The sequence below is a fragment of the Copadichromis virginalis genome, linkage group LG11 (genome assembly GCF_057382275.1).
Source record: "Copadichromis virginalis isolate Kocher_CV1m ecotype Utaka linkage group LG11, C_Virginalis_male_GT1.1, whole genome shotgun sequence".
NCBI lineage: Eukaryota > Metazoa > Chordata > Actinopteri > Cichliformes > Cichlidae > Copadichromis > Copadichromis virginalis.
The window spans coordinates 11,986,350-12,011,491 of record NC_140628.1 but is presented as its reverse complement, the minus strand read 5'-3'; the positions used below and the strand labels follow the sequence as shown (position 1 = coordinate 12,011,491).

The 25,142-nt window shown below is 39.4% G+C and overlaps 1 protein-coding gene across 4 annotated transcripts in view; it reads right to left on the bottom strand.

Annotated features, from left to right (window-relative positions):
* Positions 1-25,142, bottom strand: part of cdkal1 (CDK5 regulatory subunit associated protein 1-like 1) — a 281,165-nt gene that overhangs the window by 2,107 nt on the left and 253,916 nt on the right. For 3 of the 4 annotated variants that reach the window (XM_085473177.1, XM_085473178.1, XM_085473179.1), the window contains 2 exons: positions 17,631-17,714; positions 12,679-12,843 (listed from right to left, as the gene is read on the bottom strand). In XM_085473177.1, the coding sequence (XP_085329303.1) occupies positions 12,679-12,843; positions 17,631-17,714 (249 nt within the window). Of the gene's footprint in view, positions 1-12,678; positions 12,844-17,630; positions 17,715-25,142 lie in introns of those variants that run through there. The other variant, XM_085473180.1, reaches the window with a different exon arrangement.

The window sequence follows — 25,142 nt, the reverse complement described above, 5'->3', positions numbered from 1 at the left end:
TAATTTTTTAACTGCAGTTCCTGGACAGATGTGAGGCAAGCCCCAAAAGAAATATCAAAAAATAAAAAGAAATAAATCCATTCATAGATCATACGTGTTGATTACTGTGTACATTTTGAAATATATCTATGGATGCTGGCATGATGATAATGACAGGGATTTATCACTTCCTCTGCTTGCTCACTGCTGTCTCTTCCTTACACCTTCTGTCTCTCTCCATCTGTTTCCTCTCTAGAACTCAGTTTCATGTGGAAAGGAAAACAATAATAAAGTGAATTTAAAATGCAGTGCTTGTTTTAATACTTTGCGGATGAAAGCATTCATAAAAACTGGCCATTTGCTTATGCAAATGAGTGCATTTCAATTATGATGCTATTATCTCTGTGTAAGCAGTTAATGCAGTTTTGTAGTGATCCAATTACTGCAGAGTGCTGTCTATTGAATGGAGCTGATGTTGAGAAGGTGCACTGTTATGTAGTTAGAGAAGCCTGGATTGACATGAGGAAAGACGACTGATGTGATGGTGTTATAGCAGCACGGCTGAAGCAAGACTGTGATAAAAAGACAGTGACTGCATTTGTATTACAGTGAAATGATACTGCTCTGCTACAGCTATCAATTCAGCCTACAATATTAATATCCTAAAATAAAGAACAAAGCAACCTCCTAAAATCAATAAGAGGATGCAAATGGCTACAGATAGTGTTCTTCATCAGTGGCACATACAGTGCTGTATAATCAGACAATTGGCAATATGTTAGTAAATTTGATGTTGATAAAAATGGTGATATACTATATGGCTCAGACCTCAACACCCTAAACCTCTGGTCAACACAACTACTGCTACACTCAACCTCTGCGAAAACACTGATGATTGCAAGATGACAGCAGAGGAAACTTGTCTCCAAACAATCTCAGTCCAATTTGTACCAACTGCAATGAATCTGAGACAGATTGCCAACACGCTGCCATTAGTCTGAGTCAGCCTGCACGGATGAGCCCAACTCGTCACCACATCTCTGCAGCAGTGGACTCGACTTAGCTGGTTGCCAACTGGTTGTATTCCAATTACATTGCTATACAAAAGTAAGGTTGCCAAACAGTTATGTCATTTTGCAGTTAAACCGCTGTCCTGGAGTAACTAAGTCACTATTTGTGGGGAAATTAAGACTGAATACAAGTACTTAATGTCTGTATATAGACGGCAATAGATTTGCAAGTTTCACCAGTTTAATTAACTATATTATCTCAGACAGAATGCAAAGAAAAGCCAGCCTGACCACCTTTGAGTGGTCAGACCTGGTCCCTGTTGTTGAAGAAACCATTTCAAAGGTAGCAACAGTGCAAGTTCATTGCACACAACTGCAAAAGTTTTGGTCGTGCCGCAGTCTCCAACTACTGTCTGATTGTAGCATTTCATATTTTGGGAATGTTCATAAAAGGCGTTAATCCGTTAGACTGATTTCTAATATTTAAATATGTAATATATGTTCAGTGTGCAGTCCTTCATTTACATTTGTTATCTCATTATTTTAGTCAGGTTACCCACTCCTGATTCAAAGCATTTTTTAAAAGTTAGATTTAGCAATTTCCATGTTTGGCATGAAACATTTCAACAATGTGCATGATCATGTGACGTTCAAAAATGCAGTTTGTGGTGAGAAAAACATCAAAAACTCGTTTCAGGCCTTGATAGCTGTAATAATTCAGTTAGTAACACTGACTATTAATGACTAGGCCAATTTCTCCCTGGCCTCCACCCACCGTCATTGATCACCATTCTGTTTGATTACACATTTATACGATTTTATCGTAATGTATGAGAACGGAGACCTTAGGTGTGATTTGAAGCTAGGCTAATTAAATGATTGATTTATAAATAAATAATCCTTCACGGTGTGGTACTTTTAATTTCAGCCTTAAACAAATTGCAAGAAGAGGAAGACGGGGAGACAATCGATCCAAATGTCCTTGTTCATGTACGTTGCTTTAAAATACGCCATCATCTTCATATTCCACGTCTCTTTAACACGTAATATGTGGTGTTTCCAATTTTCTGTACCTTTCAAGCTTTTGTTATTAGGCCAACAAAGAAAAATTCCAAAATAGACTTTACATACAAACATACTAAGATATTTTTACCCAAGGACTGAAAGCAAAACAATGGCAAACTTTGTTGACTACAAACACCTACCTGCATGTACACTATACATTCATATGAAACTGAGCATCGTTGCACGCCTACACGTCTTGCACGCACATGGCTGCGTGAGTGAGCAGCTGCACAGTGTCTTGTCCTCTGCCTCTCTATCCTCCGCATTACTCTCGCTCCCCTCTACTTGCTGGAGGTTGTGAATGCTACCTTGCCACCCACTCTTTTCCTGAACACACTGCCATGAATGGGTTCCTCTGTTACGGGCACACAATGGTGAATGGATACTATAACCGACAACGCCTAGGTGACACATCTCTAAGTCACTTACAGTAACTTCAAACAATGAGTCGAGAGAGAATCTGTAACAGTCGTCTAGCTGACGCATCAACATTTGCTTAATGTTAGGATCACAGCTTGACTCGCTAATGGCAAAGTGATACGCTGTTTTGTTTTTAAAGATGCTTGAAAACAATAAAGGTGCAAGACACACTTGCCACTGAGCCACTTGCCTCATGACTGTGAGAATTGCATCATGATGGATGAACCTCATTCAGATTTGGATCGCCCATCCTCTCTCATCCAGAACATCATATTTATAAAGTTCTTTTCTATGAAGATAAATGCTAAGTATTGTTATATAGTGTAATATAGTATTATTAGGGATAGTAGTGATAGTTTTGCGGTGCATACCACACCGGGCAGAGAGGCAGCTGATAAGCGTGTGTGCCCAAAAAACCCTTATCAATAAAGACCCATCACCTTGCAACGGCGGGTGCGTGGGTCATCCTTCTGTCACGGATAGGTTTTAAAAGAAAAGACATGGCAGATGAGGAAAAAGTTACAAGACAAAGTAAATATTTAATTACCACTGTGACAAAAGAAGAAGTTTATAAAGCGTAAAGGACTAATGCAAGAGAAATAAATATGCTGTGGGCAAAGTCCACCACCTTCTCCTCTATGCTTCTATTTATCTGTCTCTCTGCAGGTGTCTTTTAACAATGGGGTGCCAGAAGAGACACTGAACACTACAGTCGAAAATCTATTACTAGTAAGAGGGATAAGTGAAAATCCAAGTGCCAGTAGGTGCGTGTCAGCACAGTAGGAAGCAGCGGAGCAGAAGAGCAGAAAGGAGAGAAGGAAAAACTGAGAAGAAATGAGAAGCACAAGAACGGGAGCCCCCACCCCCAAAAAAGAGATGTGGCTTTCAGTGATAGTTTACCACCTGCTAGCTGGCATGCTGAGTTTGTGCATTTCTGTGAGAAAGACAGCTGGCATTTGTGAGTGAGTGTGTGTGCACATGTGGAGACCTGTGGTAGATAATGTCTGTCTCTCTGCTCACAGCAGTAAAACACAGCAAAATAATCCCCCTGAAAATCATCTAACACTACACCAGGAGTACAGACTGCCTAGCACAGCTAGATACTTTTCCCTCAAGGTCTAAGGCTTCTCAAATGTCTGTTTCTTGGAGAAAAAGAAAGAGAGAGCGAGCGGGGGAAAAAAAAGAAAACTCTTGCTCCAGTTCCACATATGCACCTTTTTTAAAACAAAATCTGCCTGCGCGTCTGCTGCAGCCTTTGCCAATACACTGACATATTCGCACAAAAACACACACTGTGAAATGCACAACACATCACGAGAGCCAGGAAGCACAGTGCACAATGGTCACATTTCTCACATGATCCTCACCAGCTGTCAGTGTCACTCTAGACACACACAGACCATGGAAGTTGGTGCGTGCGCGTATAAACAGATACTGTAACAGGCTCCTTAGTCACGGCTGATTCAACAAAGCCATAATGACAATCACAGTGTGCTGTAGCTGTATTTACAACAGAAAATAGGGACAGTTGGGGAAAAAGGAGGAATTGCAAATTTTTCTTTTTCTCACCAAAAGGTCATTAATCTAAAACCAAAGATGGAAAGAGTGATTTACCCTAATGTATGAAAGTCTCAGGGCAGCAAAGCTAGAGCACTAGCACTATGCTCCTGAGGGCTGGCAGTGTAGTGTGACCCTCCTCCCAACCCCAGGGGAAACCGTAGTTCTTACTAAAAAATGTCTGCAAATCACCACTACTGATAAGGATGCTATTTCTTGACAAGCTTTCTGTAACTAAACTATCACTAGTCAACTTTTCGCATTTACTTCTATTCAAACTTGGTTAAAGTTAGCCATTCACTTTTGACATTTTTCCATCAATTTTGGAGGTTATTATTACTGATATCCATACTCTCTAGTCAAAATGTCATCATTTATATCAATAAATCAACTTTCCACAGTGGCTAACTGCACTTCAGGCCTTTAAGTGAGTACCACACTTAAAGTAGCCTTTGCCTCCAAAGGACTCTTGATGGACGATACATCAATCAGTCCATCAATTTATAAACTGCTTAGTCAACTCAGTGTTTTGTTAATTTATGCTAATCTGCCCAATTACTTTTGAGTGAACCTCTTAAGAAAGGCCTGAACACCACAATCCCTCAGTGTAAAAACTGCGTCACTGTCAAAAAAAAATGTTTGGGCCAAACTGTATTCAGCTTTTGTGCAGAATCACTTTTATCCCACTATGGCTCAGAAAACCACAGCCAATCAATGGAAACGAATCAGTTCTATTCTAAAAACAGTCTATAAAACAGTGTTTTCAAGAGTTTGCTGTGATTTTTATGTGTGTGTGTTTTTTTTAATTGTGTTGTTGTTTACACTGTTGTAGAGTAAGATGTCAGAAGGACTTGTGTCCAAGCAAACAATTTGTATTGGAATGTAATTTGTAACATAATTACCACACTGATAGACATTAACTTTAATCAAAATGATCTCAAGAGATTTGGTACGGACACTCAAGTCCTAACCAGCTTCTATCACTGCAGTGCTAATGATAACTTGTCATTAAAACACCATGACACACACATCTTGGTCTTCATACAGTCATTGCTTGTATAGAGTGTATACAACACTTGTCTATAAAGCTGTTCACAAAGAGACAAACGCATATGGTTTGCACAGTTTACAGTTACTGTAACTAAATACAGAAGAGCACTACATGTGCTACACTATAGTGTTGGGTGTGCAAACACATGACTGATCAAACACATGGCAGGCAGTCACACACAGACAAACGGGGGGGAAAGGCACATGTTTACAGGTACTGGGAAAAGTACACAGACATAACAGCAAAATAGCATTTGCAGATACACACATAAATTTTAAATGAGCAAATGGTGGGATAAAAGGTCCGTGTTAAAGTGAAAAGACTAGCACTAAAAAGAGAACGCACAAGAGAAATATGCCAGTTTCCATGAAAAGGGTGAAAACAACATGCCAAAAGAAAAGACAAGAGCACGAGTGGTGTTTTGGGAATGTTTTCTTGTTGGGGGGAGAAAAAGACAGAATAAAAGATGGGCTGGGATAATGCTTTAGCCACCTTGCTGTTCAATGCTTTATAGCTTTTGAAGATGCTGGACTTGTTAGTGGTGTTGGAAAACGAGCTGACATGTCAGAAAGCGTAGCTGTATTGCTCAATTTTTGTGTCTCCCTGGAAACGCCTGTGTTATCATTGGTGCTACATTAAGTTGTCAGTTTGATAAAGATGTTTCTTTAATTTCCCTGTTTTATCTATTTGACTGTGCTGTCTTAGCACTGACGTCTCTCAGTCTTTGTACTAATTTGCATTCCTTGTGTCCACTACGTATATCCACTTGCATTATTTTATGCTTTTAGTATATTCGGTTTTAAATTTCCAAAAAAAGAAAACGGTTAAAGTAGTTAATAGCTCTCACGTAAATGAACTTGTTGGGTCGCTGTGTAAAATACAAATAAAAAAATGGACAAATCTCATAAATCAACAACTTTTTGACACATATTACTGCCATCAAATCATTGCCTTCTGCCCCCCATCCCCACTTCTGCCTTGCTCTGTCATCCTGGAAGAAACGCTTTCGATCTGAACAGAAATATTGCATCATAGGATAAAAGGTGATCAGTAATCCTTTTCTATGCAGCGTCTGTAACACCGAAATGACACGCCACGCTCAAGAGGAGGACACACTTCTAAATAAAACACAAGACATGGATGAGACACTTAAAAATGTAGTGGTGTTTGTTTACAATGCCCACGCTTGGTTATGGCTATGAAAGCATGCAAAAACATAAAGACTGCTCTAAACTGAACAGGTTTTTTTGCATTTACTTTTTCTACCCATGGTTCAAACATTAAAAGCTGTTTGAACTCTTTGACATTATGAGGCAGAATGAGGATTTGCAATGCAATCTGACATGTTAGGCTGGAACACAGAAAACACACCTGACTGATATTTTGATGGCGTAACATTTGGCTCTGAAGTGGAGCCGCTGTAATGTAACTTGACACGCTAAACGAAATGCTTAAAAAATAACGATCCCTGCTGTTTTCAAGGCAAAACAAATGATCTGCTATTAGAGCAAACAAAGTGGAGCAAAGGCCAAGCAAAACCCTTTGACATTTTAAATACAAGGTTTAAAAATAGACCAATTTCAGAGGATTAACCGCTCCCTGACCAAAAATTACATCCCGATCTTTGATTTTGGCTTCTTTCTTGACAAAGCAGATGACAACACATGAGGATAACGCAACATCAAAGCAAGAACTCACAACAATTGCACGTCAGTCCGGAGGAACAAATAAAGGAAAATGAACTCCTACAGAGAAATACTGACTTTTGTGCGAGCTCCGTGTCTGTGTGCATCACCACTGCTTCTTTTACACGCACGCAATCATCACATAAACAAAACAGAAGCACCTCATACAGCCCGCGGCCAGTCAGAGTCTGCCAGGCACACTGGGGAAGACAGCATAAGCAAGTATGTGCTTAGAAATGTGTACGTATAATAATCAACATGTGTGTATAAGCTTTCTTTTACCATTGACTACTGCTATATGCAAGTGTGTCTGAGTTTACGTGCTATAAACACTATGATGCAAAGCAAAGGCAATTCCACCCACACGCTCTGTACTAAAACCCCTTTTTTTCTAGTTGCATTTAGAAGATGTATTTCAAAAACTACAAACTGACCAGATGCCTTCTCTTACTGGGAATTTACATCGAACGTAAAGAAGGAGAGAGAGAAAAAGCTGGCAAATTTCAACTCCATTTCTGTTATCCTGCCAATTTGTGGTTATGGAGGAACATTGTTCACTACCTAGATTCTTCCCTCTTTCCCTCCTCCAGATCTCTCCCTTTTACATTCTGCCTTCCATACAAGCTGTCAATTTACTCTCTTGAGGGAGCAGAGCAGTTTTCTTCTCCCTCTCTATTCTCTTGGTCTTCTTGAGGAAATATGCTGTGAAAAGAGCTGATTATTATATGGCACTCCAAGCTCCTTCTCTGAGTCTTGATCTCTCCATCTCACTCACTCTCTCGCCATCATTCCTGCTTTATTTTCCAGTCTCTCTCTCTCTCTCTCTCTCATTCAACCCCTTAATTTCGTCTGCAGATGAGGACTGGTGAAGAAACTTTTTCCTTCACCATGATGTGCTTTCTTTGCTATTGTGTCTCACCAAAAGACTCATTACTGTCCTTCCCCTCATGTTGAAAGTGCTATTTGTGTGAATGAAGGACTAACAGGTGTAGAGAGAGTAACAGAGAGAGAGAGCGAGAGACCGGGAAAGAGAAGGAAGATGTGATCCATCTCAATAAAAGAAAAAGTATGGTGTCATTAATGCTTTTTATTACATGGTGGGAAAAAAGCACACTTAGCAGTTTATAGATCTTAAGGTGGCCGACATGAGGTTCAACAATACACACAAAGATCTATACATAAGGTGATGATCTTCCTCTCTCTGTAGAAAATCAAAAGTGTTTCTTGTCCAGTGTTTAAAGCAAAAAAACACAATTTACTACACTTTGGGATTAGTTACACAATAAAACCAAAACGTCCAACAGAGGTTTTGTGTTTTCTGTGGATTTTGCCTCATCTGGTCCATAAAAGCATCGTCACAGACACATATTCTTTGCAAAAAAATTTGGGGATGCTTTTGGATCACTATTAATTTATCCACATTACACATCCATCCGTAACTGTAATACATTGTTGATATATTCACACATCTCTGCACCTATTAAACCAACTCATTCACCAGTTTTGGGCAACTAAGCCACATTCATCCAAATATATCTGTCGCTTTTTCCCAGCTATCCACGCAGGCTTTCATATCCTATTCTTCAATAAATGCATCCATCTATCCATCTGGCCATGATGCTTTGTCCTCACACACATCACTACATGCTGGCTTTTGTGCATTCATTACTCTCCATTTCTGACATGAAAGACATCTCACTTTGGACATTACAGACCTCAGTCCTTTCCCCTGCCAATCCCAACCACCCACTTATCTGCCACTTTCTTTTTCTTGGTTTTTTTGCCTTACATTGCTCCTCTGCATCCTAGATGAAACGACAAAGCTCAGATTCTTTCCTTCTATCAGCCATCCAGCTATCATGCACGTCATCACACACAGTCTCTTATCCTGCTCTTTTTTTCCTTTTGCCATAAGCCTGCAATTATAGACCCTGCCACAAGACACAGGAGTGAATATGCGCCTTACTGCAATCACTCGTTCGTCTCTTACTCCACCTTTTTCTGCAGTGGACTCAGCTGCAGACACTCACTGTTGCACCTCTCTCTCGACCTCATTTGTACACATTGAAAACAATATAAACCAAAAAAAATCCAAATTTTAATTAATCACTCCATAACGAACTCCACCTGCTGCCACTGTGCTTCTACCTCAGCCCTTTTCCCCATTACTGTTTCTTACAGAATGGCTTCTTGAAACCACTTCTGATGAGGCTTCAGTGAACAGTAGGTCAACTGTATCAAGTGAAGGGTCAGATGCATCTCTCGGGTCATGTGTCAGGTATTTAGTGGATTTATAAAGAATATAGCTTTCAGATACTGTTCACCTGCTATATTTATATATGTTTTTTCTTAACTTTGGAATTTTTAATAGACTCAACAAAATGGGAAAACATTTTGTATACTCGTACAATAAGCCTGTCTTTTCCAGACACTATTGTTTTTCCCAGAGAGTAGGTCGATTACTACGCTCCGCTTAAGTGCAACTCAGTACCATTAAGAGCTGACAATGCAGGTCATCAGGATTGCAGATCGTCAGTATCACTGGAGATTTTACTTAATATAACTCAGTGCTTAATTGCAAATACACCATGGAAAGCAGAGAAGCATAAACGGAACTTTTCAAGTTCAAGTCCTTGACTTGCTCAAGTACCAGCAAGTCAAGACAGTCAAACTCAAAAACCTTCACAGCAGCAGTTTTGTTTGCAAAGGGATATAAAAAAAAATAAAAATAAAAAATCAATGTTTCCTATTCAGCTACTGCAATTCCAAAAGATTCTCTCTCTTCTTCCTTCTGTCAAACTCAACCTCTTAACATAAATTCTCTTCTACTTCTCAGTGACCTTATCTCCCTTCTCACCTTAAAAAATTCCAGAATTTCACCTTGGGTAAGGGAATAGCTGGAAATATATGTATTTGCCCATTAAGCATGAAAAACAGTGTGCAGGTAGAGTGCTGGGTTGTTGCTGGATCTGAATGGGCATTCAATATGTGAATATTTCCAAAAGTTAGCACAATCGACCCACAATTAGTCTGTGTTGCACTATTTACACCATTTATATATGTGCAGCCCTGTTTGTTTTTAACCATTACTTAGTGATAACGATCAAGTATGGACATCTAACAGTGCCCGTCTCGTTAAAATGAGTCAAAGTTCCATGAATCCGAGTTTAATCAAGCTTAGGGATGCTGGAGTGTAACTGCCTCCTCTACAGAGGTTTTCGAGAAAACAAGTTACCAGTAGACGTTTGGGTAAACTGGCTCTATACAGGCCCATCGTTTCATTTTTGAAGGGATTACTGGTGTGTTGTTTTTTTGTTTTTTCATTTTCTTTTAGTGCAGCCTGAGGTGATTTTGGTTCATCTATCTTGAAGTGTGATCTGATGTGTGTGTGTATGAATTTATGGGCAATCCACGTTTCTTTAGTGTCCAACAAAATAAGGCCTGGATTATTGTGTAAGATTTTCTTTTGGAAGACTGCAAGCGTTTGAGAATGAAGCTGGGTGAGGGGCGAATGCTTGTGTGCTGGATGACCTGCGGGATTCATAAAGCTAGTAGTTTTACAAGGCCTAGTCTCCTCTTCTGAACTTTTTACTGCTGAGTGACGTGCCACTTGGCTTCCTGTGAAATCCTTCTTTTCCCTTTCTTTTTGATCTCAGTTTCTGCTCTCCATTTCTCTTTCTGCTTGCTTTCCTCTTCATCCATGCCCCCTCCCACCATGTCTCTGTCTGTTCCTTTCTTCCCCTCCCTCTACGTCTGGCAGTAAAGGCTGATGGAGTGTGAAATTAGAAAGTGTATCATATTCTGCTCTGTGGCTCCATGTCCTGAGCTATAAGCTATAGCTAGTCAGAGTGAAAAATAACATGCAGTGAAACAGATACATTAACATGGTTTTGTGTGTACATGTGCGTGTGTGTGTACATGTGCGTGTGTGTGTGTGTTGAAAAGGACAGTTTAGCCGGCCTGCAGCTTATCTGAAATTACTTATCTCACGGATGATACACTGGGGCTTCTTCCTAAACTACAGGACTGAGCATGGATTCAAATTATGGACAAACATAAATACACACCTGACTCAGTTGCTGAGTGCACACAATTTGAATAGCGTGTTGTAAACAAAATTTTAATAGTTTTGATAAAGAAAGTGCACAGAGTGAGATATAGATCCTCTCACTAATTGAAAAAGACAAGACCCCAGTATTTGATCAAATACATCCATAGTCCCAAGAAAGAGTTTGCAGACCAAGATTTCTGTACTTACTGCTGATACAATATATAACCTTCATCTGATTTGCAAAATACATAAAGAACTGAGTGTAAGATGAAGTCCACACCACACTTTATGAGCAATGAACGCATCCTAATCCTGATTTTAAACATTTTTTTGCGACTGTAATTATCTGTTAGGTGTACCTGCTGCACATTACATTTGCTTCCAACACAACTCACCGTCTCAGGTTCACTATTTGTTCCACCTTGGACAACTATCAGTTTGCTTACAGTGTAGCTTACAAAGAGCAACCTACAAACCTTGTTCCCAAGATGCTGTAGCTGATTTGTTCAGAGCACTATCCACCAAGTGGCTATTAGAACAGGAACCAGTAGTACCACATCATGTGAGGTGGTCTTAATAAAAGGGAACACTGGGTCGTGAAAGTATATCGTGGAGTCAGTTAAACTTCAGGGATATATATGTGTCCACTTTGGAAGCATAAGTCACTTTCACCTGCTTTGGTGCAAATTAAAGTGACAGCAGTTGCACAGGAGGCTCAACAACAAAACCTCCAAAAAATAAAATAAAAAAGGAGAATGTCTTTGGAGCCATAGACCATTGTTACTTTTCTTGCCATTCTTGGTATTATGGGAAAGTACCTGCAACCCATTCACATTGCACAAGCGTTCCACTTCTTGCAGTAGGACATTTTCATTGGCGCCAGAAGCTTTTTGTGTCTCCCAGCACCGTCTCAAGAATAGGGAGTAAATACTGTACACAAGAACAGCTGGACAGGTCTGTAAAAGTGCATCAACCAAGCACCAAGACCCAAATCTGCTCTTTTGTACAAGGAGGAGCAGGAGGAGCTCTACCAGAACCCTACAAAATTCTTCAGTAACATGCACACATGTAACCTACTGTGTTAGCATACGGTGCCGTGTACATATTCGCACCGTGCAGTGAGCACTCCTGTGCACAGATCATAATAAAGGACCAAGAACCCTCATGCCGCCCTCACGGAGGCCGATTCTGATAGGCTGAGTAGAAACATGCACAAGTAGCCTGCTGCATGCATTTTATGTCTCCTCCTGTTTCTCATCACATAAAGCAGCAGATACCATGCCTTGTTGCTGGCTCAGTGCCCTTCTATGGTCATGTCCAGCTCTCCTTCACACTCCTGAGACTGTGCTGAGACACAAAACGTCTTGTGAAGGCATGTGCAGAAGTGCAATCCTGGAGGAGCAGGTCTGCTTGTGCAGCCTGAATGGGCTGTAGGTATGGTCACATTGACACACTAGCCTAAAGCGAAAGTAGAGAGAAATTAGTCAGGAGGGAGAAGGAGAGAGCACTGATCTGTAGCCAACATGCACAAAACTTCCCTTTTTGGGAGTTGTGTTGTTTTTGCCTCTCCAGTGGACCAGAGCAGGGATAATGGACTCACAGTGATTTATACTTTGTAACTTGACACATTGATATCCCTGAAGTTTACCTTATATTGTGTTATACTGTGATCACCTGGTGTTCTTCATTTTTTGAACAAGTGTGTTTTTGGTATACTGTATATGAATATTTGAAAGATGATATCTGTTTGTGCATCCATTTAAAAATGTCATAGCACCATAATGAGTGACTGACAAGACAATGACACATCTAGGCATTAATTTAATTACTGTAACTGTAAGCATGCATGTATGTGCTTACCTGCAGCAGACCAGACACCTCTCCTTTCTGAAGCGGCATGGCAATGGAAGGAGTGAACGGCTTACTTTCCTCTACTGGTTTGCCTTTCATGAAGTGTTTTCCTGCCTCATAGACGTCCACCACAATCATCTTTCCTTTAAACTCCACCCTTTTAGGTACCAGCACCTGCAAATCGGAGGACATCATAACTGACTTCACTGCAAAAAAATACACAAATAAAAAACACTTTAAGGCAAAAATTCTAACAACTCCATATTGCTAAAATTTCAAGGTAGAATTTAATGGATTCAAATTGTGTTGTTTGCCGCTTAGTTGCCTTCTGTGGAGTACATGGAAGATAACTAAAAGACTTTACTGTGGCTGACATAAAAAAGCAGACCTATATAACCGTCCACTCCACCAGATAATGTTCCCTGGTTCTTTACATCTGTCAACCTCCATATTGATTTAGCCAGTCCACGGCGTCACAATAAAAACCAACGACGACGACAGCGGAAAAAAACAAACAAACCCCCCCAACTGAGTGCTTTCAGTTCCATTTATGGAAGACCTCAAGGTCGACAAGTACAGGAACAGCTGGGCGCTAAACCAGAGGGAAGGATTTGCTGGTTTGTCTTATTATTTCACCATGGCAACTGCACATCTTAGCTGATCACAGCAGGAAGGAAAGGGAAAACAAAGAGTTATAATTACAGATTCATGTGGAAGGGAATTTGTTCTTAATGACTTATTCCTGTAAATAAAGACTGTATGAAAATACTTTTTCCTTCAAAGACAATTTCAAACTAGCTACAAAGTCAACAAGCTGATAATGATGTATGGTGTATGATTATCGTGCCGATTTACTCCCTTTCTTCGGCTCTTCTTTTCAGATTCAGTCGTTTTATGTAGTAAACACTAATTAAATGATTTGGTGTGCGTGCATTTTTGAAGGATGTCAGGCAGTTATAAAAACTTCTTAAATTCTAATCGCTGCAAAAGTGTGACTTTCTTTGTGAAGAAGGCATCATTTTTTATCAAGCTTTGTGAACACCATAGGAGAATAATAGCAGATGTAAATCCATCCACCTAGATGGTTTACATCTGACACTACACAATAACCTTTGAAAAAGTTGTTTGAGAACTTGTTAGCATATTATACATCATCAAAGATAAAGATGATGTACAAAATGAATAATGATGATAATAAGATGGCATGTCACTGATCCTTGTCCCTGCTATAAGTCCTGTAACGTTTTTGTTTAATCCTTTCCAAGGACAGATCAGAGTTTGGGTCATCAGCCTCAGACATGCTGGGAATTCAATGTCTTGTACACATTGGCTTCAGCAAAGCGCTGACGTGCCGACTCGGATCATCTGGTGGTCCGTCTAACCATTACACTACTCTGCAGGGCTTAGGCACTGACTGAGCAGAGAATAGCGTATGAACTGGAGGAGAGATTGTTACTGGTCTGATGGCAGAGGCACGCCTGCCTCAGTGTTAATCTGTCAGCCTTCATCCAGCTGGTAAAATATGATAGGAGACGGAGTGCTGGCCAAACAGACACAAAGCCAGCACGACGTCTGCCCAATCAACACACCTGCTGCTCAACACTCTGACCACAGAGAGAGGCTGTGTGTGTGCGTGTAAGTTACCAGCAGCCAGACTGTGAGTGGAGAGGTGAAACCGCAGGGCTGTGGAAGAGATAGCTGTCTTTGTGTGTGTGTGTAGGTGAGGGTCATTCGTTGCCCATTACATAGTGATTAAATGATGAAAGAGCTTGTCTGATTTCATTGGAAACCCCCTCTCCTGCTGCCTCACTCAGACACACACACACACACACACACACACACACAGGTGGGTTGGGTACCTATTACAGCCGTCAGGATAGATATCCATCTGATGGTGTCAAAGTGAAACTAGGCCATTTGTTCACTCTCACACCTCTCTCTTCCTTATTCCTCATTTCCTTCAGCCCGCACATCCTCCTCCTTTCCTTTCCTCTCAAACTCACTATTTCTTTTACAGTTCAACTACCTTAACTTCCCTTTCTCGTCATCCATTATTCCATCCATTTACACTTTTATTGCTACACAATCTTTTTAGAATAATTAGATCTGTATGGATCAATATGGTAAGAATTAAAGTGAGGCTGAACTCACAACATCTGTAATGTATAATGTGTATGAACTGGAGATCAGTGAGCTGCCTTAATGGTCCCATATAACGCTCCTTTTGGACAAGTTAATGTCTCCTGAATGTATCTGTTATGTTTCAGGTCACCACCTTTTGTTTTCTCTGCCATGTGTCTATTAACCTCTCTGTTTTAGACGGATTCCAAATGAAGCTGGTTGTAACTTTCAGTCTGTTGCCCATGACCCCTTTCATGCCCTTTTCCTGTGACTTACCTACTATTGCTATGAACACCTGGGTTAAAACAGAACCAATGTGTTTGCAGTGAGACTCATAAAAGTGAGCGTGTAAGAGGAAGAGCCGGTGCTTTATGAGCACTCGTTTCATAAACATCACCTAAGGCTACGTCCGTCGTTTTCTCTCCATTTTGGCCTCCCGTCCACACCGACACGGAAATGGTGGAAAATCACAGCTTTTGATGGAAAACGCAGCTTTTTGAAAACGCTCTCGAAAACGCGTACATTTGAAAACGGTGCTTTCGCGTCGCAGTGTGGACAGCGAAAACGGAGAGTTTCTAAAACAATGACGCATGTTAGTCATGTGATGCAGTCATGTGACCAATTAAACTAAGATAGCGGAGGGCATTATACAGCAGTTGTTTTGCTTGCTCTCAGTTTTAACAGCCCTATTAAATATTAATATCAGTCTGTGCATGCTCCAGATAGCTTTTCTTCAAATTCTTTAACTCTCACTCGCTTTTGCAACTTTGTAGTTTTGTGTTACTCGCAGCAACAACTCCACCTCATTGTTAATCCATTTAAAAAACTCTGTGCTTTTCCTCATCATTTTTCGGGAAAGCAAATAAGCGGCAGACAGAAATGTGGCACGTCGAATCTTCTTTCGTTTCACGCATGCGCAGGACTGGAACGTAAGCGTTTTCGGCCGTTTCAATGTGGACGCACAACTCTGTGAAAACGACTGAAAACGCTAGTGTGGATGCGGACAAAAACACCATTTTCAAATCTATCCGGGCTAGTGTGGCTGTAGCCTAAGTCAGCGGTCCCCAACCTTTTTTGCGCCACGGACCGGTTTATGCCCGACATTATTTTCCACGGACCGGCCTTTAAGGTGTCGCGGATAAATACAACAAAATAAAACTAGTACTTGTACCGAAAAAAAGAAGATTTATTCATAACACACGTGAAAAGACCCAGGGAAACCGAGTTAACGATAAAAACGATAACAAAATAACGCTGAAAACCGATAAAAACCCTGAAAACCATACATTTCACACCTGAGCCTCAACTCTCGCGGCCCGGTACCAAACGACTCACGGACCGGTACCGGTCCGAGGCCCGGGGGTTGGGGACCGCTGGCCTAAGTGACAAAAAAGCTTGATTTTATCAAAGAATGTTATAGTTACAAACTTATTAAATGGCTATTTTGCAGCAAAATTAGGGATCACTTTGTAAATGATGGGAAGCACGACATCCCACTACAAGTTACTGGCAGCTAATTAAACTGTAGTCTTACACGTGGGCTCTTACAGCTATAAAAATGCAAAAATTCTTCAGGAATGATTTGAAGAAGATGACTGATTTCCAGGTGTTCCCTTTCCCAGCATTCCCAGTCTAATTCATACCAAGCATCTGTTTGATGTGCTGAAAAGACAAGTGTGATTCATGGAGTGTGCACCTCACCACTTACGGGACTTATGGGACTATTGCCTGTGGAGTCTGTTTTAAGAGCACTAGAGCGTCCCAAACTATTTTAGGCAAATGTTTAAAGTGTTTGCATGTTCAGCAGGAGTATGGATATTTCAACACAAGAGGGTCAGAGATTGTGCTTAAGTACGGTCAGCTGACACACATGCCAAGACATACACAAATCCAGGCACGCATTAAGGAGTGCGCACTCATGCAACGCACACATGAACCGAGTAACACTTGTAACTGAAGTTTATAGCCTACAGAAGAAAGTGCAAAGGAGGAGGAGAAGAGGGGAGGAGAGGGAAGTGGAAGGGAGGAAAAATTATTACCATCCTTTGCCCTCCCTGCTAATAAAAAGCATAACTTCAAACATGTTTCTGATGATGGTTAAAGCAGGAGGAAATTGATTTATTTGAAGATGTTTTAAAGTGGATTTTTCACAGGTTGAGAGGGTCTTTGAAGCCATGCAAAGGTATATGTGTGTGTGAGGTTGCAGGATGGAATGTTCATGTCTTTAGGGCTGACCTTAATGTTAGTACAGTTAAAAAAAAAAAATAGTACTGCTGCTATCAGCCTCCAAATGCTGCCATGACCACCGCAGGGTGTATGTGTGTATTTGTGAGTGTGCTTGATATTACAACTAACCTAGTTTACTCAATACAAGCTCAAATATTTGACACCTAATGTGACTAGTCCTGAGACATGAAGAAGAGTTGGAAAAGTTTCACACTGAAAAAACATATTCGTTAAATTATTGATTAATTTGCCTTTCCGCTAGAGTTTTCTATGGAGGAAAGTGTATGTGGAGAGCATCTTAAGCATTATTGATGCATACAGTGCAAGAGCTTGGCTAAATGGTTCTTTAGCAGACAAGCTATTCATAAGTCTGTGCACTTAGATTAAATTTTCACTATCAAAATATTTTTTTAAATATTACCACACTAAAATTCACACTTTTTATTTGGTAGAGAACAATTAAATTCAGCAAAGGCACAGCTCACAGTTATCCTCACTGGCTCCTTGAGATTGCATTTAAGAAATATATTTGATATATAAACGGTGAGAAACAAACACGATTTATGGATTCTGTGCTTGAGTCGTTGGTTAATGTATCTGGACAATAACCTTACCTGTTCGTAGTACTTGTTGTGAGCCACATAGTATTGGGAATCAAATGACTCCTCTGTCACCAACACATGCTGTCTCTCCCCTACCTGCACAGACAGAGGGAGGAAGAGTGAAAAGGAGAGAGAAAGAAGTTATCCAATGGATTTACTCAGACAAAAAGGAAAAATTGTACTATAATAAAGGTGGACATCAATTAACCACTCACAATAAACAAGCTGTAAAGCCATTTGATTTAAGCTCATCCAATAAAACTGTGCTAGTTTCGCTGAAAAAGAACACATTTACTGCTGCAGCGTACACATGCACAGCAGACGTTTATGAATGTCTGCCGTGCATAGATGCGTTGGCTATGGGGTTGCAGTTTTTGTTACATAGGCCGCGTTTCTTCTTCAGTTTTAATTAAAGCAAGCTTCCTCAGTCAAGCTTCTATTCACGGAGATCCAATATTCAATAAAAGCTTTGCTCTTTCACGTTTTTTTCAAGTTTTATGTTAGTGCCCGCTGTTCACCTTTTAATTAAAATCTCAAGGTTTCAGAGCCACTTCAGTTTTAGTGCTTTGCAAAGAGATGGCGAGCACTATTCAGTTCAGAAAACTGCATTTAAAAAAAAAAAAAAAGAAGAAAAAAAAAGTCTACACACGATGCAATTCAGATGCATACAGAAAACAGTCTATTCAGGACATCAGAAAATCAAATACTACAAGGTCTCCCCATCTGGCAATTTAGTGTCGGATGAAATGAGAGAAAGCACATTTTTGTGGAAGAATGTTGTTGACTCTCCGAAGGATTCATAGAAGAGTAGAATAACTTTTTTGAAAGTTCTACAGGAAAGAATAAAATCTATTTAGGACTAGTTTTCTTACCAAAAAGGGGGAAGCGTTTCCACATTTGAACAACAATCAATTCATCACAGTTTCTGTGCTTCATGACTATATATACGCCCGTACATTTCCTAAACGGCTAATTCATTTTAAACATAATTTAACAGGTATAAATTATGCATTAATACTTCCCTTCATCTCTGACGTAACTTTGGCCAGTATCACCTTTAGGGTCATCTTCTTGGACAGCCGTGACTAAAAGTGACCAATGGATCAGTAGCTCCACTTGTGTTAAATCCTTGTATTTTCACTCTTCTCTTTATGGTAGACTTGATTAATGCGCACATGCATCACCTGGCATGCAGCCTGTTTCAGTTGCTCCTTTTTCTCCATATTTGAACTTTTAATTATTTTCTTTGTCTTTTACTTAGTATTAGATTGTTTGTTTTCATAGTTTTCTCATACATAATTTCCTGCCTCCTGGAGATTTTTCATGACCTTGTTGTGAAGAGGTTTTTCTATATCATGACTGATCACCACACACGCCTCTTGAGGATTTCCAGGCCGGTTTATGTTGCCAAACACAGCACAATGTACCAAACTGTGGATGTCCTAATGTTCACACCGTCTCTCAGATGGATTTGTTTTCTTTTTGCAGGCTAAGACAACTTGCACTGATATCTGCTTCGACTTGGGGTTCACAGAAGTACTTTTTAAAAGCCAACATGAGAGTTTAAACCGAAGCCAGGCTTTGATCTTCTAATTAATGAAAAAACAATAATGAAAAAAGTAAATTTAACAGTTTTGAGTAAACTGTCCATTTCATTTGAGCCCATGAAAACAGGCTGACAGCATTCAGGGCTTAAAGCAACACTGTGCAACTTCAACTGTGAGAAAAGTGTCACCGTTTAAACATTTTTGGACCTAACTGCATTTGAAAATGTTTCAAATTCAGGTGTCCTGTGGGTAGCATTTGCATTTTAACTCTGTCAGTGATGAGACCTTTACTCAGAGTATGCTGACTGATCATTTCCTTAGCAAAATGTCAGAGCCTTAGAAGTCATGGCTCTGACATATCGCCCAAGGTATTTCCATTTTTGCAGACGTCCATATTCTGCGCTCTCTTCTTCCTTTTTTTTTTTCCCCATGTTTACCCTTTTTCTTACATCCCTCTCTACTGTCTCTGGGCTGTCTCTTTGTTTTCAGCCACTTCCTCTCATCATTGACTGACTCTCACAGAGAACACCTGCAGAGGATGAGACAGACTCAAAAAGCAATCAAATAAATTGTTTTTATTTGAAGGGTTTTATTTTCAGGGGGAGAAGTGGGTAAAAAAACAAACATAAGACCATTATTACTGGACAGCAAGCACTCAATTGTTGCCTTTCTTAGTGCACTTAAACTGAAAACAAAATATTTTTCCAGGAAGATAAAAAATACCTTTTATTTAGTCATAGTCAAATTCTCCTTTCCCCTTCAAGTACATTACAAAATTATAAATATAAAATGTATGTGGAAATGTATGCACACACACTAATGTTGCCTGAGTGCATCTAAAAAAGAAAGTATTGTTGAAAAAGTTATTTTTTGTAATTTAATTGATAAAAATGTAATTTTCATGGAGTCTAAGTGCATATGTCAAACTTCTCTTTAATTTTAATTTTGATTGAACCCTGGTATCTTTAATTCAGCTTTTCAACACATTACTGCTCAAACAGTAAAATACTGTGTAGCTTAATTTAGCTCTGTACATGCAAACACAATCTTGGGGAAGACTGCAAACTTGACAATGGCCCAGATGACCATCATCAACACCGTCTAGAAGGAAGGCGAGCCACAGAAGGTCATTTCAAAAAAGGCTGACTGTTCACAGTGCTGCATGGAAAACTAAGTGGTAGAGGAAAGTGTGGCAGGAAAAAGTGCACACACAAGCAACAGGGATGACCGTAGCCTTAAGAGGACTGTCAAGAAAAGTCGATTCAAGAACACGGGGAATGAAGCCACAGATGGGTAGGAATGTGGCTAAACTGTCACATTACCAATGTCAAGCCACCCCTGAACCAGAGACAACGTCAAAAGTGTCTAAGTACTGAACTGCTGCTCAGTGGTCCTTTTTAGATGAAAGTAACATTTTAAGTCAAGGAAATCAAGGTCCTATAAACAGTCTTAAGGTCCTACGGCAGGATAATTCAAGCTAGTGTGAAGTTTATTCATTCTGTACTGATTTAGGGTCCCATGTGGTCATCTTCTAATGGTGGTGAAGGTTTACCCACTATGTATGATCAAGTCAAAAAGTCAATGTTGCAACCTACTGGAGGTTTCAGAGCATTTCATGCATTCTTTCGCTGACAAGCTTCATAGAGATGCTGATATCTTTTCCAGCAGGACTCAACACTTTCTCACAGTACCAAAACTGCTGACCAACTTTTACTGTACTTGATTGACCTTTATATTTACCATTTTGAATTAAATAAAAAATAAATAATGTAAATATTGTAAGGAGTAGTTCCAAAGTAGTTCTCCAGTTATAACAGTTTATGCATGCATTTGTTTTGGCTTGTTTTTTCCTCTCATATCTGCGTATGTATGTGTATTTAGATTTGTATTTACTCCATCTGTTGAAGAACGTCACAGCTTTACAAAGAAGGACTGAATGTCTTTACACAGCATGATGGTTTTTTATTTCACCATCCAGAGAGCAACATCCCAGGATACACCGAAGATCCAGTAAAGATTTGCGGGATCATGTGTTTAATTGATAATTAATCCACATCATAACAAGAACAAGGAGATGACTGTGGCTTTGAATTTTAATCACCATTTTTATCTGTGCCACTAAACATCATCCAAATGATTTTGCTGCTGTCGTTTTCATTTTGAGCAGGAAGACTAATCCGGGCGAGAAGCAGTCGGTGCATGTTGTAGTGGGATACGTAACGTCATTCAGACATAGGTTAGTATTACATTCATGCCCGTCACAGCTTCATTCAGACATTCCCACAATGATGCAACAAACCACTATTACAGAATTATTTAATACGTGCAAGATTTCACAGCACAGCAGCTGATATTTAATGCATTGGGTTAGAGTTTTCTTCACATGGGGACTACATTTTAATACTTAAAGCAGTCAACTAATAAAAAAAGCAGCTCAAGTATATAAATCACTGATCCCTGTCGTCGTGTTCAAATGTCTGCAATTATTTTTTCAGTTATTTACGACATTACGAGTGTACTGTAACTACTGTTACACCATGTGTGTAAATGCATGCACCTCTTTCAATTTGGAGAAGGTTGCTGACGGACTGTGATGTTGTGTGGTGCTGCAGGTATGCAATAAAGAAAGTGACAAAAAAAAAAAAAAAAAAAAACTTTGTCAGAAACAGTATTGTAGTTTCTTCTTTTGAGTCGTAAACCTGAACATCCGCCTTTGGTTTGTTCTGAAATGTTGAAAAGCTCAGTTTGTGTGGAGAAGAATCCTGAACACCACTGTTGAGCAGTGGCTTGTAGACTTACAAACACAACGCTAAATGCCGTTCTAGCAACCATTGTACATTTTATCACAACAGTCTTGCACAGACGCACTCATTTTTACCTCAACTATCCTCTGCACTCATTATCCATCCATATGATTCTTATATACACACACAGTTTATCACACAAACACATACATAAACATACACAATACATAAACGTTGCTCAACTATGACATACGCACAAAGTGGCACACACACGGCTTTTTTGTAGCTACTTGTAGAAAGATAGTTTGTTTTGTTGGCTGCTGAACAATCGCTGTGGGGTGTGATTTAACAGGGCTAAAGAAAGAAGCTCTGATCTTTAGGAGGTTCTCTTTGATTCTTGAAAGATGAAGGGAAAAATCGCCCCTGTTGGTCTGGGTATTTTGTTTTAGCCTCAAAGTAAAAAACAATATAAAAGAGACTCAAATTTTTAAGTGTTGGCCATGAAACAGAGGGGATTATGGGTGGTTTTGGTTTAATGATTGCAGGGACAAATGTAAAATCAAATCAAGTTATACAAATAAACTGTTCTACACAAGGCATAATTACTTTAGACAGAGTAATAGCTTACAAATGATGACGACACAAGGAATAGACGCAAGAAAGGTTGGAAAACAAATGAAAAAAGGATCAACATTGAAGAAATTTAGTCAAACTAAGCTAAAACAGAATAGCCTGGGAGCAGATATCAGATCTTTGTCCCAGTCAAAGCCTCTACAAGCTGGTCCAGGTCAATAACTTCACACACATACACACCAGCACCAGCAGTTTCTTCACCAAGTCAATAAACCTTCCTAACACTCTGTTCGGGCAATGCACTTGACTGTTTTTACAGCAGATTCAAATTGCATTGTGCTTGTTTCTCTGAGCCCTTCAGAACTGCAACAATATAAAGTATATAAGAAGAAATGTGTGGTTTGCTAGCCTGTGGAAACTATCACTGTTTTACCTACCTCCAGCAAGTAAAGGAAAGTGAGATCAACCATAATCTGACAGCTGAATTTACAGTTTGATAATGCATGACTCCAAATAAGCAGTGATTATGTATAATTAAGTAATGACTACTGAATATTTTAGGGGGGGGAAATAGAGAAGTTAGCTTAGAAAACAATGCAACAGTTCTGGTTAATCTTAAATATGTCAAACTCTGATTACACACAAATTAAAGCATACACAGAAAAGGAAACGAAGCAATCAATGTCTTTAAGCTTTCAGGGAGGAACTACACTTTGAGAAAACATGTTGGAAATTTCAGTGGTAAAATTAAGTGAAAAGTTCTTTTATAGCTTTTAAAGGAAGTTTGAAAGTCCTTCAGATCTGCCCAGATCTACACACAAACACTCCTGCTAGTAAGAAAAACGGACCATGAATGCATGAATAACTCTTTTAAAGGTGGTTGTATGTGAAGATTTTTCTGTTTGACGGAAACAGAAAAAATAAATAAATTAAAACCTGGTGCTTGTTAATCCAAAGTAGTCTCCATCCACCTGCCTGAAACTTCAGTGCCTACATGTACATTGGTGGGAACATAGTTTGCAACTGTAAATGTGAAAATCCATTACGGTGGAATTCATTCTTTTAACACAAAATACACAATAACGCCATAATGCAGATTAAATCATACAAAGGGAAACTTCTCATGCTTTTGAGATTATGCATATGATACACAAAAATTATCCTGTAACATTGTCTCTTACAAAACAAGTTCACGGTGACATTTAAAGTGCTTATTGGCTTTTTTTCTTTTAAGTATTTTTCAAGGATTTCAATATTTTGGTGACTATAGATTAGAAATATCCCTGCTGTTGTGAGGTTTTAACTTATACGGATGTTTATACAGACCTGATGAGAGTATTTAATTACACAATTTGGGGCGGGGGACTAAAATGCTGTCTGGAATTTTAAAACCTCCCTATTTCCCTGGATATTTCAGTAAATCATTTGCTGATTTAATAAAACATATACAATAGAGTCAAAGCTGAAGGAAAAATCAGTGTTTGTGCTTATTTTCTACTTGGAACCTTGAGTATCAGTGAACCATTGACCGAGCCATATAATAGTCAAGACTGAAAAACAGCTTGGAACAAGTTGAAGAGCTGGAATACAGCAGAATAGTAACTCTTCAATGACATGCCCATTGTAGAGTCTTTACTTTACAATGCAAAGCTCCTTGAAAGCGACTGTTATTATATGCAGGTACTATATAAATAAATAAAAATTGCATTTGAAGGTTGTCTATGGAAGAATAATGACGGATTAATAGGAGACAGAAGTATAATGGAAAATCTGTAACAGTTCAGGTTTGGAGTTAGCCACACTAGTTGTAATGGTAAAGGTTAGGGTAAAGAGCTTTGCGGAAAAAATACGTCAATGAGGATCATCACAAATACAGAAAGGGGAGTGTGGATGTGTATGAAGGCCTAGATATCTCCTGGATCATAACAAACTCTCACAATACACACAGGACAAAAGTAGTCACAATAACAACTTGTCCAGCAAAGCACTTTATAAACAGAGTCTAACCCAAGCTCCACTGTTATCATCTTCAATGCCCTGTACCAACACAGAGCAGAGCAGCTATCTGAACGCTACTCCAACAGAGGTTGATTATCTTGTTAATAATTTCACCTCCTCACTACGTACGACTCTGGATACTGTAGCTCCTGTGAAAACTAAGGTCTCTAATCAGAAGTACCTGACTCCGTGGTATAATTCTCAAACACGTAGCCTAAAGCAGATGACTCGTAATCTGGAGAGGAAATGGCGTGTCACAAATTTAGAGGATCATCATTTAGCCTGGAGAAATAGTTTGCTGCTTTATAAGAAAGCCCTCCGCAAAGCCAGAACATCTTACTATTCATCACTGATTGAAGAAAATAAGAACAACCCCAGGTTTCTCTTCAGCACTGTAGCCAGGCTAACAAACAGTCAGAGCTCTTTTGAGCCAACCATCCCTTTAATGTTAACTAGTAATGACTTCATGAACTTCTTCACAAATAAAATTCTTATCATTAGAGAAAAAATTACCAATAATCATCCCACAGATCTAATATTATCTACAGCTACTCTTAGTACCACTGATGTTCATTTACACTCTTTTTCTCCAACTGATCTTTCTGAGTTAATTTCAATAATTACTTCCTCCAAACCATCAACGTGTCTTTTAGACCCCATTC